A 21,833-nucleotide genomic window follows, 5' to 3' on the forward strand; every position below is an offset into this window, starting at 1 on the left:
GAAACATTTCAGTGTGTCATCAGGAGCTATTTTTTCTTTCTTTTTTGAGCTTGAACTGCAGTTTATTAAGAGATGCAAATTGTCTGACATGCTGGTTGTAAATGCTGATTGTATGTGAAAGGACACTGACACCTGGTGGTTATGGGAAAAGGCGACACTTCCTCCTTCTGTGCAAAGAGGTCCAGCTTTTACTTTGAGAATATTTTTAAAAGTTCAATATGACAATGGTGTCATGTGGAATCTGTTAAAGAGGCAGACACCATTATTCAGGAGGCAAAACAGAATTATAATTTGATAAAGCGCTTTATGTCTTAAGATGATAAAGGGTATGGAGGAGGGGTAACTGTGTCATCTTGTTTTTAGAGAACTACTGACAACCTGCTTTACACTGATCTTTTTGGACACTTGGCCAACACAAAGGTGTGTGATAGGAGCCAACATCTGCCTGTCTGGTTGGTCGTTTTTTAGGAAGATGGTGGTTGCACCAAGAAGCAGCTCAGACTTGGTTTACAGCCAGATCACTTTCTTTAAAAGGCAGAACCAGACGCTGACCTTGGTTAAGGATGCCCTACAAATTGCAATTCTGAAAATGAAATAACACTGTACAATATACATTATTTATATAGATTTAGTTTTTGGTTTGATAGATTTGGCCGACAACAAAGCTAAACTCTTCGGCATCACGATCAGTTGTTTGGTAAAGCATGTTTTTAGTCGCTACATTTTTAAAAAGTAAGATATGTAGTTGTAGTATGTAGTAATGCTCTCCTGTGTTATGCTGTGAGCTTTTCTATTTTTGATGTTTTTACTGCAAAGAGATTTCTGAGCCATTTGTTCAAATAACACATTTATGTAATAGGAAACTCAATAGAGGACACCAAAAATAAACAACACTTAAATGTGAAACTATTGCTTGAGTGTTATCATCCTACTGACTACTGTGTCCTTTCTAATTCAAGAGCTTCAACAATTTCTAAAACTACAAATATTCGGTGTATTGTTGCAAATTGAATTTATATATTGAAATTAAACTCCAGCAAATGCTACTTTTACTATCAGTAGTGTTGTATCCAAACACAAGAGCCATTGATCCACATAATGCATAGTGTCTTTTCTTTTCTTATAACATCAAGTATAATCCCTGATTATATCCCAGCAAACCAAAACAGCCCATCTTCCAGTGCTGACTTTTCACATATGCACTGGTATCTCTTCACCACTGGGGGGTATTCAAGGACAACCTAAAGTCAGACAGACCTAAACTGGCTATCTGAGGAAGGCTTCTGCTGAACACTGCTGATAATGTCACAAAAGCAGTGATGCACTCTGGAACATCTGCCAAATGACCTTGGTGCTCTTTGCTCCCATCCTCACCCCGTAGCCGTTCCAACAATCTGACCTCAATCCAGCTCCACCAGAACCATTAGGGAGAAATGCGCCAGATAACACAGGCCAACAAAAAGTGTTTTTCGAGTGTTTGTGTGGTTCGCTGCTGTGTCCAGAGGCTACTGTTGTGTGGATATGGGGCCTGGCACAGTTTCTGCATTCTGCTGGGTTCATGGGGTTTCTTGCAAGACCACATGCTGAATGGAGGAGGTAGAGAATGGAGTGTCTGGGCGCATGGCTTAACAGTGACTGTGTTGGTAAGATAGAGAGGATAGAGACAACAAGCAGAGAATTTGCGAGGGAAAGCGTCTATGTGAGAGACACAACCAGCGAAAAAGGGAAAGTGCGTGAGTGTGTGTGTGTGCGCACATGTGAGACTCTGAAACAAAGCCCAGCGCTGACTGGTATGAAACAACAGATGCAACAAAGGAGGATGGAGGGATACAGAGAAAGATCTCATGCAAAACTTCTAACAACAGAAAATCAGGCATGGGATAATTTACACTGCTCTACCTCTGCCACAAATCGTGTGTATTCATTGGCAAGCACTGTGATAAACATTAATCAGAGAATGCCTTGCTTGTTACAGATGGCCAGACCTAAATCACCACATGGTAAATCACACAAACCTCAGAGCAGTCGGTAAGTATTTCCTTTATGCATATACTTCCATTTTTCATACTTAGAGACAGAGGTATCCTCAGTCAGGCTTTTGTGTCTCATATCTGAAGCTTAACAAACTCCTGAGAGTTTGAAATACGTATTGACTCGTACAGTATTTTTATGTACCCTCTCACTCATTTGCCCTGTGACTTCTCACTCTCCTACAGCAAAACCGAGAAAAAAAACAAACACATGCACTCAATCTCACGCTATCTCACAAGCACGTTATCTAAATGTAGTTATGGCATTAGTTCTATAACAGACGAATGAGAGCATTCAGTGTTGCTTTCCTCATGGGAGTTGTGAGCAAAGGGAGAGTGTTGCTATTTCAGCTGTGGTAAAAGAGGAGGGGGGAGGCCTGCCGGGCCTGACCGCAGAGAGAGGGCCGCTGCTGGGGCCGTGGCTAAGGCCCCTGCTACTGACCCAAAGAGTAGACAGTAAACCCTGGGTTTATGGACATTCTGAATGCGGTGGGTCCCCAGTGTGAGAGCTCTTGTTCTGCATTTAGGAAGTAAGTTAGACAGCAGAGTCACCCTGGTGTCTTGTTTTTTATTTCTGTGGTCTTTATATACAATGATTAGATTAATCAGTTAGTGGCTGTGATGGAAAGTACATTTTTCAGATTACCATACTTTGAAAGAGATTTTGTGTTGGGTCTTCTTTAAAGTTTCCAGGGGAAATAGACAATTTAATCTTACCTGACAAAATGAAATGCTGTCTTTAAGATTAGACCAGTGTAATTATGGCTTGTGGCATGAAAAAAAAAGACAGGTGTTACTTTTGTTATTACAAAAAACAAACCTCTCAATTTGAGTTGAATTAGACAAAGTGAAGCTTGCAGCGGTCAAATGGTCCAGAGTCCACCTCGACCAGCTACAACAGTTAAAAGCTATTTATACACAGCTATTTATACACACTAATAGAATAGAATAGACCAAGAAAAAAAAAACTTAACAAAGCAGAAAATTACATGAGTAATGGAAACAATAGTAAGTTTGGCTAGTGTTTGGTTTGTTGAGCATGTCAGGAATAGTACTCGAAGACTACGTTTCCCCTCGAAGGGGGTCAGACACAAGGGGCCTTGTGCTTCGCTGCTGTTTCCACATGTGCCATAGCAACGGGTGAAAATGACCAGATGACAAAAGGCAAAACCTGCCTCTTTCCATCATGGAGTTCACTATGTGCTACAGCGGAGAGAGGAAACAGTGACGACAGGTTCAAGTCTTGGAATTAACAGAGAGTCGGTTTGTGTTTTAGTTGCCCCGTATGGAGTCACCTGCAACCAGGCTGCAAGGGCCAACTTTTACTCTCGGGTCACACAGTGGAGACAGCTCTCGTTTGAGTCATTGTAGTTTCTCTCAAGTCTGTCACAAGTTTAGGGGGCAACATTTAGATAAGGATTTGGGGCTTGGACCTTGGACAGATGAAAGCCCAATAGACATCCACTGGTACTTTGAGATTTTGATGTACTGTAACCTTCACATCACATCAAAAGTCAATGGTGTGTGTATTTATGTGTAGATATATATCTACCTGAAAAGGCATCATGCAAATACATGTTTTTAGCTTGATATTGCCTGTAAGAAATTTAACACTGTGAGTGCATATTGGGAGAGAGAGAGTGAAAAAAGAAAAGACTCTGCTTGTATGAAACTACACACGCACGGCCACGCACGCGCATTAAACGGAGGACTTTTTCCAACCTTTGCAGAGGCGTGGTGAGGGGCGGCTCTCTACAGGAGCAGCCAAGTTGAGGATAAAATGTGGATAAGTGACTCTTTATCGGCTTTCGTGCAAAAATCCCGAAAGAAGAAAGACCGATTTCTCTTTTAAAAACTAGTGGAAACTGAATGAAGCGACCACATCACACCTTCGGGTTATGTGAAAGAAAGCCGTTCAGCGACAGTTATCCCCGCTGCACCTGAGCTGTGTAACACGGAGAGCGGATTTCTGCTTCTGCTTCTTCTTCTTGCTGCTGAAGTTTTCATACAGCCAAATCTCTGTCAGGATCTCAAGATTCGGGCTCTGCTCCAGTTCATTAAAGGTAAATTATTTCCACCGTCTGCATTAGATAACACCACTCTGTTTCTGTTTCAATATGCATAATATGCACATATGCACATTTTCCATTAGATAGTGGCTCGTTATACATCAGCGAATGCCAGCAATACTGCTTGCAAACCAAATGGCTCAAATATGTATATATTTACATACAGCTTTGGGAATGCAAGAGCAGAATTTTGCATCACTCTTACCTCTAAGCACTTTTTAGAATAGCTACAACTGACTTTCAAGGGGCTCCCCCGAGCCACACTTTTTTTTTAAATGATTAATTTTCGAGAAAAGTTGTTTGATTTCTTTAATCCAGTCATTCCCAGCCTGCCAGTTTGCCCTCAGTGAACCTCATGAGCTTACAAATGGCATTGCACCAGACCAAGTATCTGCAGGCCAATGCACTGTTCTCACCAAGTTCAATATTGACATACGTTTTTCAGTAAATCTGATAGAGCACTAATTCAAATCCCTCCAATGTTTCAGTTTTTTCTTTTCTCCTTGGTCCTTTGCCAGCTCACACCATACGCAAAGAAGAGAAAACTTTTTCCCTCCCCATCCATCCAACCTAAGTTTTAGAGGATCACCATCATCACCAGCATTTCCCAGGATGTGGCGAGTATCCCAGAACTGGCTGAGGGGTGTGTCCTTGCTCCTGCTGCTCCACACCACCACGTCCATGGTGATGCTCCCGAACTCCACAGGCTGGCAGCAGATATTGGACAAGTATCTGGATGAGGATGGGGACTGGTGGGAGGCCAAACAGAGGGGGAAGAGAGCAATTACTGACAGTGATGCTCAGCTCATCCTGGACCTTCACAACAAGCTCAGAGGCCAGGTTTACCCCCCTGCTTCCAACATGGAGTACATGGTAAGTGGATGGAGGATACATATGAGACATTTTATGATAGATTTCTGTGAAGAAGTGCCCAGATACTTCACAGTTTATGACCCTCTGAGTGAACTCCTTAAGAGTCTTGCATATTTGTGTGCCATATAGCTTAGTGTGGTGACCCAGTCACCGGACCAGCTGGCAATTGTCCCACTTGGCTCCCACATGCAGCATGCCCGCCTCTAAGTAGCCTCACACTTGAACCCCCCCAGCGTGCACACACACACACACACACACACACATGCACAACTTTGTACCCTTGTGACTTTGGTTGTTTTGCCAGAATAGAAGAATTCCACCAACTTGCCAATGATTACATTTCTACAGCACACTTTTTTTTGCATGCTGAGAGATTTGTTTGACTTTATCCTTTGGCCATCTTATGTATGTGCAGCTCCAGATCACTTTTCACAGTGCAATTAGAATCAGAGTGCGGCACCAGGGCTTGTTTTACCAGCTGGCTGACCCCCTGCTAAACATACACACACACACACACACACACAAGTAGACCACACCTTCAGAAAGCCAGAAGTTAGCACTCTGCAGATCTGGATTTTTTCCAAATACACTACATGTGTTGGCACAGCAGTGCATGACCTCCAATGGTGCTTCACAGGTTCAAAATCAATACTATGTGCAGAAGGTAATGAGGTTTTATCACCCTTTCATCTTCACTTAAAGAGTAACAGAACAAAAGGCAGTATTATTCTCTGGTGAAGACAAATAAACAGTTCCTGCTGGGGGCAGTTGCTGGACTGTGTAATTGTATAATTGAGAGGTTGGGCTTGAGGACCCCTTATATGTGTGTGTGTGTCTGTGTGTATGTATGCATGTATTGTGTGCAGGCTTCTGGTTGAGGCACACACATGTGGAGAAATGCTGAGCTAGCAGTGCGCAGCTCTTTTGTACTGTCTCCTGTTACAGTTGGCTATTTTTCTAAGCTCCAGGGGCACCCAGGGGTGAATACAGAGAGGCATGCAACAAGAGGATGTGAGGTGAGAGAAAGGGAGTGAAAGTTAACTGGGAATGCAAGGTAAATAGAAACGGAGGTGTGAAATGAAAGAAGAGCTCTGCAAAACGAAATAGGCAGCATGAAGCAGATGGACAGTAGCAAAAAAGGTGGCAAAATGAGGGAAGTGAAGACGTTTATTGGGAGTGACGCAAGAGGAAATGAGAAAAGGCACATACTTGGAGGGGGCTCAATGAAAGGACATCTTTATCTACAGTTTTGCACATGTCAATATTTGAGGCACAGTTTCACAGGTCACATGTAAAGTGCTTTTTCAGTGACTCTCTTTTTTTTTTTTTTGCACTTTATTTCGAAAGGGGCTCCACATTTCTCTGCATTTCCTCCTGTCTGTGTTGTACTGCTGTCACCTTTCAGAAGCCTCACAGCGTCAGTCTGCTGGAAGACTTCACAGACATGCTCGCCTGCGCTCCAGACACACACCCATGCATGCAGATGCACTCGCACAAATCCTCCCGCACATACAGAACCATCAGCTTTATCATTGTCTGCCATTGTATTAAACCACAACCCTAGTGACCCTCTGTGGCAATCATCACACAGACAAGGAGATAACATCAATTCAAATCCCCCTCTTTCTCCCCCTTCATCTGCTTCCCTCTCTCTGCCTCCCTCTCCCTTATCCCCGTGGCTCCGTTCCCATTCTGTCATTATCCAACACAGAGGCCCAAAAAATTCCCTGGATAAGCATTCACACTCTGTAGCGATCCACAAAGCCTTAGTGTGGCTTCAGTAGGGGGACAGAGGTTCTGCCTCTCACCCGTATGTTGACCCACAGGTATAAACAGAGCAGTGTCAGCGTTTGAAGCCCTGTAAGACAAACAGATGGCATCTTGGGAAAAAGGGTCCCACCTGTCTCGATGTTTAACTTGGCTTTGCTGGCCTTCTCTCAGGTCTGAGATGGCAGAGATATTAGCGACTTATAATAAAGCTCTTTTGATATTTTTCAGTCCAGGATGAATCAATGCTGATCTGCAAGCTTTGAGCATTTTAATATACTGTTGAATAATGCGCCTTGTGTGAGTAAAACCTGTGAAGCCCAATATTTAAGGTCTAGGCTTTTAGATATATGGACAAGCATATTAAGCAGTATATGCACCAGTTGCTGAGGAGTGCTGTCAAAGAAAAAAAAAGGATGAGAGATGAATTATTTCCAGTTTGTTTGGAATATTCAGCTCGGAGGAACTGGTTATGTGCAAAAAATCTCCATAAAAGGGTATCCAAAGTAGATCCAAAACAGATGCCTATAGCACATGCAATGACTTCTATATAATAGTAGCAAGATACAGGGTAGTATAATCCTACTATATGTTGTCACCAGGAAATATATATATATGTATATTTTGCCTTATTTTTTGTCAACTAACTAGTCTACCATTGTTTGCCATAGAAGCATCTCAACATTTGGCTCCTTTCATGACAACTGCTGTGATTTTTCTCAGATATATACGTTATACTGTTTGCGAAATAATCAGCGATACATCAGAAAAAGAAAAAAAAAACTCCCCCTTGAAATAAGTGGGTGGCATGTTCAGAGCTAGAGTGTAAGTGGAAAGGAAGCTTTTTCTTTAAGCTGTAAATTATCCACAATTTTCACTCTCTGGGCACCATTTTTTCATCAAAACATAGAAAGATTTGTCATATGTCTTTGTGATCTCCCCCCAGTGTGACTCCTCAAGCCAGCAGAACAGAGACAAAATACACACCTGCCCCATTGACTCAAATGTATAAAGAGAGCAGGATTTTCCACAGTAATCCCAACAGTTACGCTGTTTGTAATTCAACTAAGTCTACATATTTTTACACAAGTATCACACTAATGTGTGTGGGGAAAGCCCGGCAGTGCACACAGTTGCAAAGCCATGTCATTAAGTGTCATCCTTTTCTCTAAATGACTACAGTTCAAGATAAGTTTAGTGAATTTTCAGTCTGAGTCAGGTAGAATGTTGCACACAACATCACCATGGCAACGTTAACTACCTCTCAGAGCTCTCGGCTGGTGGTCATTTGATAATCAGCGTCTTCTCTCATCTCTCTTCTGTTTACACTCTCGTAGCGTGACAGTAGGCACAGACGATTTCAGCTTAGTTTCAGGGAATTTTTCCAAATCACTTCAGAAATCAAACATCCTTTAAAGCCTCAAAAATATGTTTGTTGGCCCTCACCTCCGCTACTTGTTTCTTCTCTGTATGAAAACTAGTGGGAGTCCAAAGCCCACACGAATCCCACTTAATAGAATGCAAAACTTGTGAACGTTGCTTCTTCTCCATTCACCCTTACTATGAGTTTGTTGCAGTACAAAATATCACAGTAAATATCATTGTATGAAACTTACTTACAGTTACTTACTTACAGCACTTACTGACACATCATATGTATCTTACAGGTCTGCCATCTCTCCAATGGAAATTTCCTTTCGGTTTCATCCAACTTTCTTTATTTTATCCTCTGGACAATGTCATGAGCTGCGGCTAACAATTTATTGCTCTAGCTCAAAACAGTCTGGACAGAGGCTTTCCTTCCATTTCTGACCTAAAACTTTCTTTTCATTGCTGCAATTCCATGCAGGCTAATGTAGTTATTGCTAAGAGCAAAATAAGCATTGGTCTGATCCCATCATGTCTGGTTCACTTTTAATGTCTGATACCTGAGATAGCTTCTGCATCATTTTAGGCCAATAAAGGGATGATAATTCGGCCTATTTTATCCCTGATCTACAGTAAATTGCTTTTGTTGTGGTAAAACTCAGTGCCTGTAATGATATTATGAGATGGAATTTATGGGTTTTGATGGGTAGAAAGGTTCGCTCAGTGGTCAGCTCTAAGTTTTTAGTGTTAGCCGATGTGGGTTAGAATGACCTGTACGAAAATAAATGAGTGGCAGCTCATTCTGGGATTAAACGTCAGGGTGTTTACAGGAAAACTGACATCCAAATAATTGTTATCTTCCTTTTCCTTTGTTTTTTCCATCATTTCCTTTCTGTTAAGCTTCATTAGATTAAGTCACCCATTTGCATCCGTGTTTTCTCTCTCTGGAACACCTCCTCTGCTTTTTTTTTTTCCTTTTCTTTACTTTCCCAATTCCCATATCCTTCCCATAGCTGCGACCCAGTATTCCTCAGCATGCATCATTGATTATGAGCAGGAAACCCATACTTGCAAAGGAAGTATCCCTCTGTACCCCTGGAATGCAACCAGATGAAAAAAAAAAAAAGAATCCAGGCTGCAAATGAAGTGTTAAGTGAAATAAACAATGCCGTGTGCACAGTGCTGAAAGACTTTATCAAGGGAGGTGTTTTTCTTTACCAACCCTGCAGAAGTGGGGTCAGAGTGGGTGGTGGGTGGGGTGCTTCGCGGTTACAAGGCCTCCCCTGCTGGGGGAACTGTGCAAACAACAGCAGCTTGACAAGCTGCTTGTACTCTGTACAGTCTCCACAGATGAAAATTACAGCATATGACCCTGCTGACACGCTCTGAGTCTGCTTTCTCTGCAACTTTTCAGGACAATGGAATAACTCAGCTTGTAGATGCTGCTCATGATTATTGGTATTATGACACTCTTCCAGCCCATCACAGATCATGCCGCTTTGATACAAACTATAAACTATAATCCTCCACGAAGCCTCGGTCAGTTTGTTAATTTTTTACTTGAAATCTACTTTAGTAGAGTTCTTGAACCTGGGCATCCGACAAAAACATTTAGTCTTCATTCATGGGACACCCAGTCAACCAGTTGAGCTACTCGCTAAATGACGAGCGTGAATGTTGGTTAGTTCTTGTTCAAGGAGGCCTCAGTTTAAGAAAAATCTATTAATCTTATCCCGTTGTGCTCATTGGATTGATTTTGTTTTCAATAGAGAAAAGGGTATTTTCTATTACGGTGTGAATCTGTCAAACTGATGGCGTAAAATTATTCAAAGGTCTGTACCCAGGCAAAAATGTTTAAGTTATAGAGCTGTTAGCCATTATGGTGTCAAAACATAAAAAAAAAAAATACAGAACTTGTTGTAATACTGACATTTAAATCGGCACACTGCCAACAGAGGTCTTGTCAGAGTAAAATGAGTTTCCAGTAAACATATTCTCGTTATTGCTTGAATCTTGGCTCTGTCAGTCATCACATGGTCCCACTGTACAACGCAGACCACAGACAACTGTATAATTCTCTCACACAGATATGCTGGGATGGATTATCATGTATTTGTTCCACATGCCATATGCCAATTATGTAACATTCCACAAGGCTCGGTGTTAAAATCTAGCCGTTTTGCACGGTGTCCGGCAACTGGTCATGTTGATTTTAAAAGAAAATAAATAAATATGTCTACTAACTTACAAATGGGTTTGGCAGTAGCAGCTGAAGAAACTTCTCCGGGTTAAGACTTGATTTGCAGCACTGCCAGACATCCTGCTTGTTAGGGAGGTGTGTGTTTGAGGGGTTGATGCAGAGAGCCGCAGTTGTTTGTGGTGGGACTGAACGGAGAAGAGGTGGTAGAGAAAGCTGGGGGAGGGGGGGTCCGTTATTGGATGAGATTTTCTTCAGAGTAAGCTGAAAACCAGGGTCCAGTGAGTGAAATGTGAAAACTTCTGACACCTTTCACTATTATATTACTACCATTCACACACTAATTGATTTTCCTGAAGAAACCTGTAAGTCATCCCACACTGAAGGTGCATGGAAAGGTGTGCAATTAAGGGCGCATACAGTGGCCTTTAGAGGAATCACAGCTGTATTATTGTAACATTTTTATTGTAGAGTGGAGGTCAGCTGTATGGAAGGACAGTTTGCATTCCCAGGGAAACCTCAGTATGGGAACATGTTCCTGTAGTGTCCAAGTTGACAGAGAGAACAATTCAGAGAGTTGTAAAGTGAAAGAAAAGCATGCACCATGTCATTTCAGACATATGGAAGGTATTACTTTAGGGGAAAAAAAAACACTTTTTGTATTTTTAAAATGACCCCCCATGTCATGAGATGACCCATCCAGGACTTGATCTGGGTAGTTATTAAGTCACAAACACAGTCTTTTAATCCCAACTGTAAATATCTCCATTTATTATCAGCTTTCTAACCTTTTATTGCTACATCTTACATCCTTGGCTTTGGGTTGCCTGTGACAGCTCATTACCACTTTGCTTTTGATATAACCCAGAGAGCTAATGTCTTTTCCTTCTCACCTCTTGGGCAGGTGTGGGACACAGAGTTGGAACGTACAGCGGAAGAGTGGGCAGAGACCTGCCTGTGGGAGCACGGTCCCGCCGGCTTACTGCCACAGATCGGGCAGAACCTTGGCGCACACTGGGGAAGGTAAATCATCTATCAGTAAATACAGTTTATGTGTGTTCTTGAGTGTTTATCTTATCAAACAGTTTTCGTTCGAAGCTTGTTTTTCCAAATGCGCTTTAATTTTTTCAGGATTGAATAAGCTCAACAAATATATTTGACACAATCTTTCCGATCCACGTAAAACCACCACTTGTTGTCTTTGGATAACTGCCAGTGTATGAATAAAAAAAAGATAACACATGACACATTATTTAGTGAGATGTACTTCAGCATAATTTTTGTAGTACAATTTCACTCATGTCCTCACAAGGGCTTTTTCACACTGAGGGCATACTGGTAAAAATGATAACCTTTGCTTAACAACCAGCTGTGAGCACATATATTACACAACCGTCAGTGACATTTATCCACTGTGAGTATGCACCTGAAAGCCAAATAACCTATACTGCTGCATGTAAGGCAAGTGGATTCACACATTACTGACTCTTTGTTGTTTGGCTGGCCCATTTGTCCACACAGCCTCCACGAAGCACCTCTTCATTTAAGAGACTCTTGTTCCACATCTATTCATATCCCCCAAGAGTCAATATATTTGACAGATTGTAATCAGATTGACCTGGAACACCTGGTAAAAGATCAGTTTCCTTGGTTACTGAGCAGTGATTGCCAGTTAGAGCAGTCTCGACAGATGTATTGTTGCTGTTGTTCTTATGACTGGATGGTAACTGCAGATGGATTGTTTGTTGTATAGTTGAGTGAATAGCAAATTATTTTCTATATGGTGTAAGCAGTGGTGAAAGGTATCCAGGTACATTTAATTAACTGACTCATTTTACACTACTTTATGCTCCCGGTCCACAACATATCAAAGAGAAATACTGTACTTTTTACTCAACAGCCTTAGTTACCAACTACATTTAATATTTTACATGTGGATGATGTAAGAGGATGTTAAAATGCACAAAAAAATGCTATGTAAAAACAAAAAAACAAGCATAATGCAATGATTTGCAAATAAACAAAAATTATAGTCACAATAAGAACAGAGTAAAATGTCTCACTTTTGTGTTTTCTTTCATGAAAAATTTGCTCATCTCGATATTGTTGACAGCAACATGTCTCAAAAAAGTTGGAAAACAGACAGCTGGTGATGTAAATGGTACTAAAAAGAAACAGCTGGAGGAACATGTTGCAGCTAAGTCTGTAAATAACAAACAGGTCAGTAACATAATTGAGTATAAAAAGAGCAGAATCAGAATCTCTCAGAAGTAAATATGGACAGAGGTTCAGCAATCTGCAAGGAACTCCATCTACAAATTGTGGAGCAATTTCAGAATAATGTTCCTCAACGTAAATTTGTGAAGTACAGCAAATTATATATTCAAAATATTCAAAAAGTCTGGAGATATCTCCAGAGACATTAAACAAGGGACACAGCTGAAATTCAATATTGTATACCTGTGATCTCTGGGTCTTCAGGCAGCTCTACATTAAAAATGGACATGAGTCTGTCATGGAAACAACTGCATGTGCTCAGGAACACTATACACACAGTTCACCGTACAACAACTGCAGGTTTACAGCTCTATCATGCAAAGAAGAAGCCATATGTGAACATGATCCAGAAACACCACAGTCAACTCTGGGCCAAAGCTCGTTTAAAATGGACTGAAGCAAAGTGGAAAACTGTTCTGTGGTCAGATTAATCAAAATGTGGAATTCTTTTTGGAAATCCTGTGGACTAAAGACGAGAGGCACCATCCAGCTTGTTATCAGAACTCAATTCAAAAGCCTGCATCTCTAATGGTAAGGGGGTGCATTAGTGCCAAAGGAACTGGAACGCCTTTAAAGGTACCATCAATGCTGAGAGGAATATTTTAACAAGACAATGCATACGGCACATACGGCATCTATTACAACAGCATGGCTTCGATATCTGAAAACGTTTCAATGATAATAAAATTCAAAATACAACAAAGGGAACAAGAATGGGGCAGCATTCCTTTCCCAAAGGTCCAGCAACTGGTCACCTCAAGTGATAGACATCTACAGACTATTGATAAAATAATAGGGGATGTTACACAGTGGTAAACATGGCCACGGCCAAACATTTTTTTTCAATTTTGTTGCTGACATTGAATTCAAAACGTGCTAATATTCTTCATGAAATAGTCATTCAACATTTTATGTTTTCTATGTGCTACTGTGAATAAGGTAATAGTTTATGAGATTTGTTAAAATCATGGCATTCTGTTTTTTTTTTTGTTTTTTTTCCAATACAATTTACACAGCATCCCAGCTTGGAATTGGAGTTGTAAAACTGAGTCGAACTGAATTATAGTGTGTGTAAAATCTTTACTTCCAAAACTCGTAAAAAGGCAGCTTAATACAAAGTCCGTGCCAAAAGAAGTGTTGTCTTATGTAAGCTTACTGGTCTCCCCAGATATCGTCCACCAACGTTCCATGTGCAGGCCTGGTATGATGAAGTAAAAGACTACTCCTTCCCTTACCCTCAGGAGTGTAACCCCTACTGTCCCTTCAGATGCTCCGGCCCAGTTTGCACACATTACACACAGGTAACTGCTGTAAGACTGGATTATATCTTTTGAAGACTTTTGCTGACTTAAGGCACATTGTGGTCAATTATTTGTTATTTGTGTCGTCATTCTTTTATAGCTGGTTTGGGCCACCAGCAGCCGAATTGGCTGTGCCATCAACTTGTGCTACAACATGAATGTGTGGGGACAGATTTGGGCCAAAGCCGTGTACCTTGTCTGCAACTATTCCCCAAAGTAAGAGTTTGTCTTGTGTATCAGGTGCACGATTTGTATACAGGCTGTGGAAGTTAGTAGAACCCTAAATGTAGCCATGTGTGATTTATTCAAGTAGTTTACGTTCAACAAACCTGGTTTGTTACTTTGCCTGATCAGGGGAAACTGGTGGGGCCATTCACCTTACAAGCATGGGACCTCATGCTCTGCTTGCCCTCCGAGCTATGGAGGAGGGTGCAAGGACAACCTCTGCTATAAAGGTACGCGTGACCACAAATATAGATTGAGAAAGCCTGAGGAAACAACTGCTCACCATTCCCTGCTTTTGTTTCTTTAGTTGAAGATGACAGATCCAATGTTCTGCAAGAGGAAACAGAAGAAAACAACTTTATTGAGCCAGAGCCCCCGCGTGCTACGAAACCCCGGCCCCGGACCTCCAAACCTGCACCTCCCAGGCTCCCGGCCCCCACCAAGCCCCCCACAGAGGACCTGCAGAAGAATGAAGTGGTCAACACACAGCAGATGTGTAAGCTGCTATTTAACTGTTTATTCTGGATCTAGTTTCCAGAATTTGGAGGGGGGGGTGGGATATGGTTTTAGGGGTGGGTTCAGTACAATATGTACTGTAAAGAAAACTCAGCTTTTTAAAACGTATGAACCCCCCCCCCCCCCCCCCCCCCCCCCCCCAAAAAAAAAGAGAGAATTTGCTGCTCGCTCAGTGTTGAGCAAGCACTAACGGATAACACAAAGAAAATATACCTTGACCGGAACTATTTTTCTTGCAGTTTATCATTGCCTTGATGTTCTGTAGCCTTTATCTGTCATCTCCCTGATCAACCCCGACAGTTTTGAAACCGTACTTAATATTTCGAGTCACTGTTTAGCAGAGAGAGGGGAGCTCTTGTTTTAGCCTGATCCCCTGAGTGTGTGTTTGTTTTTGGCTGGCTGAGAAGAGTTGGAGAGGGGGGGGGGGGGGTTCGCTGTGGTTTTTAAATGGCTTCCTCTCTTCAGCACAAGTGGCCTGCGCTTGCAAGCTGAGAAGCTTCCCCTACTATTGCTGACCACCCTGAACCTAGTTGCAGAAATTCTTGTCTTTGGTTCTGGAAGCGTTGCAACAATGTCTCCCCAGGGTTTCCCTCAACTCTGGCTTTTTTCGTAGCTAGTCATCTGAATCAGAGCTGCTAAGCTCGTACATGGGGTTTCCTGTAGGCGCGCTCACTCAGAGGTCTCTATGTTTATGTGTTTCAGCTCAGCTAATGACCTGTGACACTAAGCTTCGGGATCAGTGTAAAGGAACACCATGTAATAGGTACCGTGCAGATGAAACAATAAAAGAAAAAATAAACACAATCAATGACATTCCATATATATATATATATGATACACACTTCCTTTTCACATGGTTCTTTTTGTGAATTGATTGACAGGTACGAGTGTCCGGCTGGATGCTTGGATGCAATAGGAAAAGTAGTTGGGACGGTATACTATGAAATGGTGGGTACATGTGTTGATAAGCTAGTCTATAGTTTAAATAATGCTGCGTTCAAAGCTTGCTATATTTACGTCTGACGCAAGGGTCACCAAAGACCATCTACAGGAAATAAGAATGGAAACACACAATGACGTGCAAATGGGTGTGTTTGCGTGTGCAACATGTAATGCACAGAAGATCCCAGCATTTTATAAACGATATGGAAGACTGTAAAGAGGCCTGACACACCTTCTTCTTCCCAACTCCCAACATGTTTTGAGTCAGGCTACTCTAATGCTGATATTGTTGTGCACTCTTAAGCTTAGCATGATCCAAATTATGTCCTGTATTACTACAGCAGTCGTGATTGATACAATATAACAGCCACAGCATGTGTATTACCACTGTGCCAGCAAAATGTAAATGACACTGTCAACGAAATGCTTTTTTTTTTTTTTTTTTTCTTCAGCAATCCAGTGTATGCAGAGCCGGTCTGCATGCTGGTGTCATTGATAATGATGGAGGATGGATGGATGTAACACGACAAGGCAGAAAGGACTTTTTCATCAAATCCAACAAGAACGGGGTGCAGTCATTAGGGTGAGAGAGGGATTTTAGAAAGATGAATTTATATGTTGCTAAAAATATCTACATTGTATCATGTAAATGAAATAGTTTGAAGTAATAAAATCTTGTGCGTTTCCTCTTACCAGAAAATATCAAAGTGCTAATTCCTTCACGGTTTCCAGAGTGGCAGGTTGGTTCAATTTATACAAAGTATTTAATAGAGAATGACTCAATATATACTATGTTGCAACAGTGTTTGTGGACATTCGCCGTTTTTCTTTTTCAGTTAAAGCCATCACGTGTGAAACCATGGTCGCACAACTGTGTCCATATGAAAATCCTGCAAGACATTGTCCAAGGTTTGAATCCTATTCTGTATGTCTGACCCACACGTCTCTTTCTCAATCGCTTTCTCCATCGTCACGTGAAATTGTCGCCTTTTTATAGGTTATACTGCCCGAGGAACTGCTTAGAGGAGAATCCTCACATTGCCAGGGTGATCGGAACCAGAATATACTCTGATGTGAGTTCCTATTTTCGAAGCTGAGAGCCTTGAAAAACCCTTTTGTCGAATCCAGAGAAGGAGACGATACTGACCTCTCCTCCTGTTCACTCCTGTAGAAGTCCAGTATATGCCGAGCGGCAGTCCACGCTGGAGTCATCGAGAATGATGTGGGTGGTTACATCGATGTGATGCCCGTGGACAAGCGGAGACACTACACTGCCTCGTACCAAAATGGCATTTTCTCAGAGAGGTATGACGTGGCTACTCTGCAAGTATCGAGTGGATAGTGTTTGTGCTCAGTGTGCAGTTTTAGTGGAAAGTAACGTTTATGATGTTTCTATTAACCTCAATTAATGTAAAAATAAAGCTCCCTCTGTAACTGCACTGAAAATGATACCTGAAATTGGTGGAAGCAACACTGATAGATGACACATTTATTGAAAGTTTAAAAGGAACTGAAAAGTAGTGTTAAGCAAAACATGGATGATGAAAGTCAGGGGTAAGAAATCACTGGCTCTCAGGTTGAGAGAATTTTAACCACTCTTTTTGCCTCGTGGCCCTAATATTTTCAAGATGCAGACATGTCATTACATCTCTCATACAGTGAGCCTCGGAGGGTGATCAGCGAGCCTCTAGTTTAAAATAATGAATTGCGTGGCAATCAGTGTTGAGGGGACGAGTGAATCTTGGTGTAGCTCTAGGATTGGTTTGTCTTTTGGGTCGTGAGTCAGAAAGGACAACCACTGGACAAAGATCTACAGCCAAATACAATAGCTCAGACAAAGAGGAAAACAAGGACACAAAGCAATGAGAAGCAACACCGAGGAAACAGAATTCTGCTGGCATTTATCAGAGAGGGGATCAATATTCTGTGAAATTCTAAACGATTCTAGCTCAGTCAGGACCGTAAAGTGGATGAGCTAATAAGGTTGAGGAAAGCAAATACAAAGACAGAATTAATTCCTGTGTATAACATTTGTTTTGTGCAAACGTTGTTATCTGAAACGTCTAAAATAATTTATCTCAGGCAGATTGCAGTGCTGTGATTATTGGACGCGGGACTGGCTCGGCTTTGCTCGTGATATTCAACAGTGTGAAATTAGCCTTTGCCTATAAGCCTGTCATTGATTGTGTACTGTGTTTCAAGGAGGATCCTGTTTCTCTTTCCGTTATGTACTCGTTGCCAACAACAGCCTTTAATTGAGCAACCTACAACCTGAAAGTGCCATTTTTAAATTAAGATTCTGCTTTAAAGCGTCAGATCACGTCAGAGAATGGCTGTATAAAAATCTGGAGCACAATTCCTGCATCTTCAACTTGGTGCCGCCCGAGACACTTGAAGAAAGCCACAGCTAATATTTCTTTCTGCCTATACTGCTAATGAACTTATGAGTACCAGTATAATTTTCTGGCTAGGTATGCGACATGAGCATAAACTTAAGCTTGTGAAGAACCAATTGTTACATTACATATTACCTGTGATGTAAACTGGCAGTTATGTTAAATTGTCTCCCTGTAAGACGCCTCGAGATGAGTTTTTGTTGAGGAACGACCAATTAATCGAGCCAATTGCAACTGAGCTAATATATCAAGAGTTGTCTGTGGAATGCATCTACTGCATCTGAATCAGCACAAAAAGTAGAACGGCAACATGACTGATCACATCATTTTCATTGTTTTAGTTGATTACAGCATGTCGAGCTCAATTTAGACACTTTAATACTCTCTTTTTAAACTCTTTTAATACTTTGTTGAGAATCCTGTGCAAAAAGTGACTGTATGAAGTCTTAAGTCTGTGAACATCTTTAGTTGTTGTTTGTCAGGGGTCATTCTGCTTCTAGCCCTCCTCCTGCTCTTTTTTTTTTACCCTTTTTTACCCCTGAAGTGGGAAGCACATTCCAGTGAACTTTGCTACATTTTGGCTGAATCTCATCAAACGGTATCTCCCTCTACGCTTCAGAATTAATGCGGCTGCCTCTGTGTTCTGTCACATTATCAATAAACACCAGTGACCCAGTGCCATCACACTGCCTCTTTACAGATGATGTTTTATGCTTCAGATCACGCGCCTTCTCCTTACTCATTTCTTCTAATCATTCGGATTCATCTGAGTTTCTTCTGTCCAGATTGTGTGTTCCAGAGCTGGTGTGGCTTTTTTTTTAAGATGTTTTAATGGCAAAGTCGTATCTGATCGTTCTATTCTCAAGGCTTATATATGGTTTGCACCTTTTGGTGAAGCCTCTTTATTTGCTCTCGTAAAGTCTTCATTGTAAATCTGGATAATGATATGCCTACTTCCTGAAAGTGTTCTTCACTTGCTTCCCTCCGTGCACTTACAGGCCTTTTTATGTCACTGCTCTTTATTGTATTCTGTTTGTACCAAAGCCTTGATTTAGCCTCTGCTAATGTTCCTGCTATATATTTGAGGGGTTGGTTTTGTTTTTTACTTGTTTCACTTGCATTTAGTGCTCCTTTGATTAAATGTTGTTGGGTCCACAACTTGCAGGTCATATTTTGGCCTCCAAATGCAAATACCACCCGAATCGACTCCTGACTTTTTACCTGCTTAATTGATTAAGAAATAATAAAGAGCCAGTTCACAACTACCCATGCAATGGCATTTGAAATAATTGTCCAATTTGATTTGATCCCCCATAAAAACAAAAACAAGTTCTTCATATTAAGAAGCTGTAATTAACCAATACTTCTATAAAGTGCAGACAGTCTGCATTTCAAGCCCCTATTTATCATGTAACTGTAACTTGAATGAATTGCTAAGTAGCTAAAATTGGAAAATAGTGGCTTTGTCCAAATATCAAGTTATTTATGGAACTTACTCTATACAGAATGTAACACATCCATCTTCACAGACAGTTACTATATAGAGGGCAGCCAGTCTGTGTTTAAAAATGTTTTACACGTAGTGAAAGACAGCACTGGACACAAGATAAAGCACCCAACTAGGAAATAACGGGTTTGCAAATAGCATACTTTATCTTCAACATCCGTGTGCATTCTTGCTTATAGTAACCCCGTGTTTCTTTTTCTTTTCTTTATGCATTGTACAAAAAGAAGGATTGAGAGTAAACTACTCCATTCGGTGCCGTGTGCTAACACACAATAGGAAACAAGAGACATCATCGGTTTGTACGGTAGCTGTAGGAATGTTAAGAAGCTTAAGCCAGGCTCACCCAATTCAAATCTATTCAGTATAAAATATCTTTTTTTACCCCCTCTTCTAAATCAAGCAGAGTGAGCAGGTGAGTCCTGTGATGTTTAAACTTTAATGCCTGTCTCTGATATCAAAGGCTGCTTTTTATAAAGTCTCTGGCCAGTCAAGACATTGCTGAGGCTAATAAATTGACAGCATTTGTAACACGCTGTACCACCTTCTGACAGCATTAAGGTCATGGGCCCATACCGGCCTCTCTCCTCGACGTTAAAACTGACCCACATGCTGTGTAGAATGCTCCAGTTTTTAAGAGATATTACGTTACACCTGCTTTGGATTGTTATGTGGTCTATTCTTAACATGACCTTTGCAGAGGGAAGACTCTCTCCAAGTTTCATTAAATCCAAATATCTCTTTATGTATTTTCTCATCCATCTCCATTTGTCTTTGTCACTCTGCTGAGATGCTTGACATCTGCCCATCATCTGTCTGTCACCTTTAACCTTACAGCATGTCTGTCTTTGTTGCATTAAGTCCCCTGTGTTTGGGTTCTTTACCTGTTTTCTTAGGAAGCTTCATTCTGCATCTGTTCCTGTTCTATCTGTCCTATCTATGTTCGAGTGTCAGAGGAACACAGTCAATCTGTTTGCATGTGTCTGTCATCTACGTCTCTTTGCAAAAAGGCTGGGATATGTTCCATATCTGCTGCTCCTGGACTTAATACCCCCTTGTCTCTCTCCTCTGCAGCCTTCAAAACCCTCCAGGAGGGAAGGCGTTCCGGGTCTTCGCGGTGATTTGAGCACACTGGAGGGCTGTTTCACCAAAAAAGAAGCGCACTTGAGGCTGTTGAATAGGCGGTAATCAAGCCACGTTGTCAAACTCGGTGACCGAAATGTTTCTGGCTCTGCTACACTTCAGGGGTTACAGGTCGTTACCACGGCAGCATAAACCCAACAACAAAAACGTACGCAGTGAGAACCTGCCCGTCCTCTCCCTTGTGGAATTTTCAGTTTTTGCAGGAAATTCCAGAAACTGTAAATATTTCCGATTATTTTTGTTGTACATATTTGTTAATAGTGTTTCTGGTTTTACCTTTTTGCCATTGTCTTGCCCTTTGTAACTGATATCTGTGGTATGAACATTGATTATAGAACATTATAACTGCACTTAAGAACGAATATCATTATATTGTATTAAGTCTGGCACATTTTTATTGGTGCTTTTGAGAGGTTTCTTGCCATATTTTGTACTTTTTTTAATGGGGGGATGGGGTGTAATGCATTTATTTTTGTATGATTATGCTTTATATCAATATGAATTGTACTGAATGCTGCTATATATTTTATGTGTTGTAATTGCCTGCCTGCTGGGTTTTGTTTGTATTTTTCCAAATGATGTGGTTGAGCGAAAACTTCCTGCCGGTCAGGAAGTCCACTCGTCCCTCAGAGTTGTCATTCTCTAAACAAAACCTTTGTATCTCCATCTTGCATTTCATTTCACAGGATGTCGCTACTCCGAAGATGTTTTCAGGTCATGTCTAATCATAGCTTTTTTTCATTCTTTTTTTTTTTCATCTTGATTGATCTGTTCAATCTGCAATTGTCATAATGGGAAGTTTAACTGTACTATTGCGCCTTTTTCTCTTTGCATCACAGAAATTTTCCTCCTACGGATTATAAAGAAAGGTACATTTAACAATAATAAACAAAAGACCGGACTGCGATTTTCATCAGATAATTGCATTTTAAGTCAGTCAGTGTCTTGATTCACAGTTATTTAAGTGCCGTAACATTTTAAATTGTGGAACATTTATTCTTTTAGATTCCCAAACATTTACCTCTGAACAACAAACATCTAAGTTGTGGTCTTCTCACCGTCCATGGAGCAAAGTGACCCTTCTATAATAGGTTCTCGTCTGGCAGTGTTATGTCTGTAGGGTTGCAGTGGGTTTGGACTCAAGCTGCCATTATACGCTATTCCCCTGACAAGTGCTTCTAAATTTGACCTAATTGGCTGATTGTGTTGCAACAGGCTTGATGGC

At 41.1% G+C, this 21,833-nt stretch overlaps 1 protein-coding gene across 1 annotated transcript; it reads left to right on the forward strand.

The window, feature by feature from the left end:
• The first annotated feature begins 3,819 nt into the window (after positions 1 to 3,819).
• On the forward strand, positions 3,820 to 21,356 carry crispld1a (cysteine-rich secretory protein LCCL domain containing 1a). Its single transcript, XM_072378836.1, has 15 exons — positions 3,820 to 4,093; positions 4,618 to 4,972; positions 11,209 to 11,327; positions 13,750 to 13,882; positions 13,983 to 14,098; positions 14,237 to 14,337; positions 14,415 to 14,603; positions 15,326 to 15,386; positions 15,505 to 15,571; positions 16,018 to 16,148; positions 16,262 to 16,305; positions 16,402 to 16,474; positions 16,563 to 16,638; positions 16,737 to 16,870; positions 20,540 to 21,356. Exons 2-15 carry the CDS (start codon positions 4,712 to 4,714, stop codon positions 20,589 to 20,591), a joined length of 1,557 nt encoding a protein of 518 aa, XP_072234937.1. The 5' UTR covers positions 3,820 to 4,093; positions 4,618 to 4,711; the 3' UTR covers positions 20,592 to 21,356.
• Positions 21,357 to 21,833: the final 477 nt, after the last annotated feature.

The sequence above is a fragment of the Leuresthes tenuis genome, unplaced genomic scaffold (genome assembly GCF_036924035.1).
Source record: "Leuresthes tenuis unplaced genomic scaffold, fLeuTen1.0.hap1 SCAF_24, whole genome shotgun sequence".
Classification (NCBI taxonomy): domain Eukaryota; kingdom Metazoa; phylum Chordata; class Actinopteri; order Atheriniformes; family Atherinopsidae; genus Leuresthes; species Leuresthes tenuis.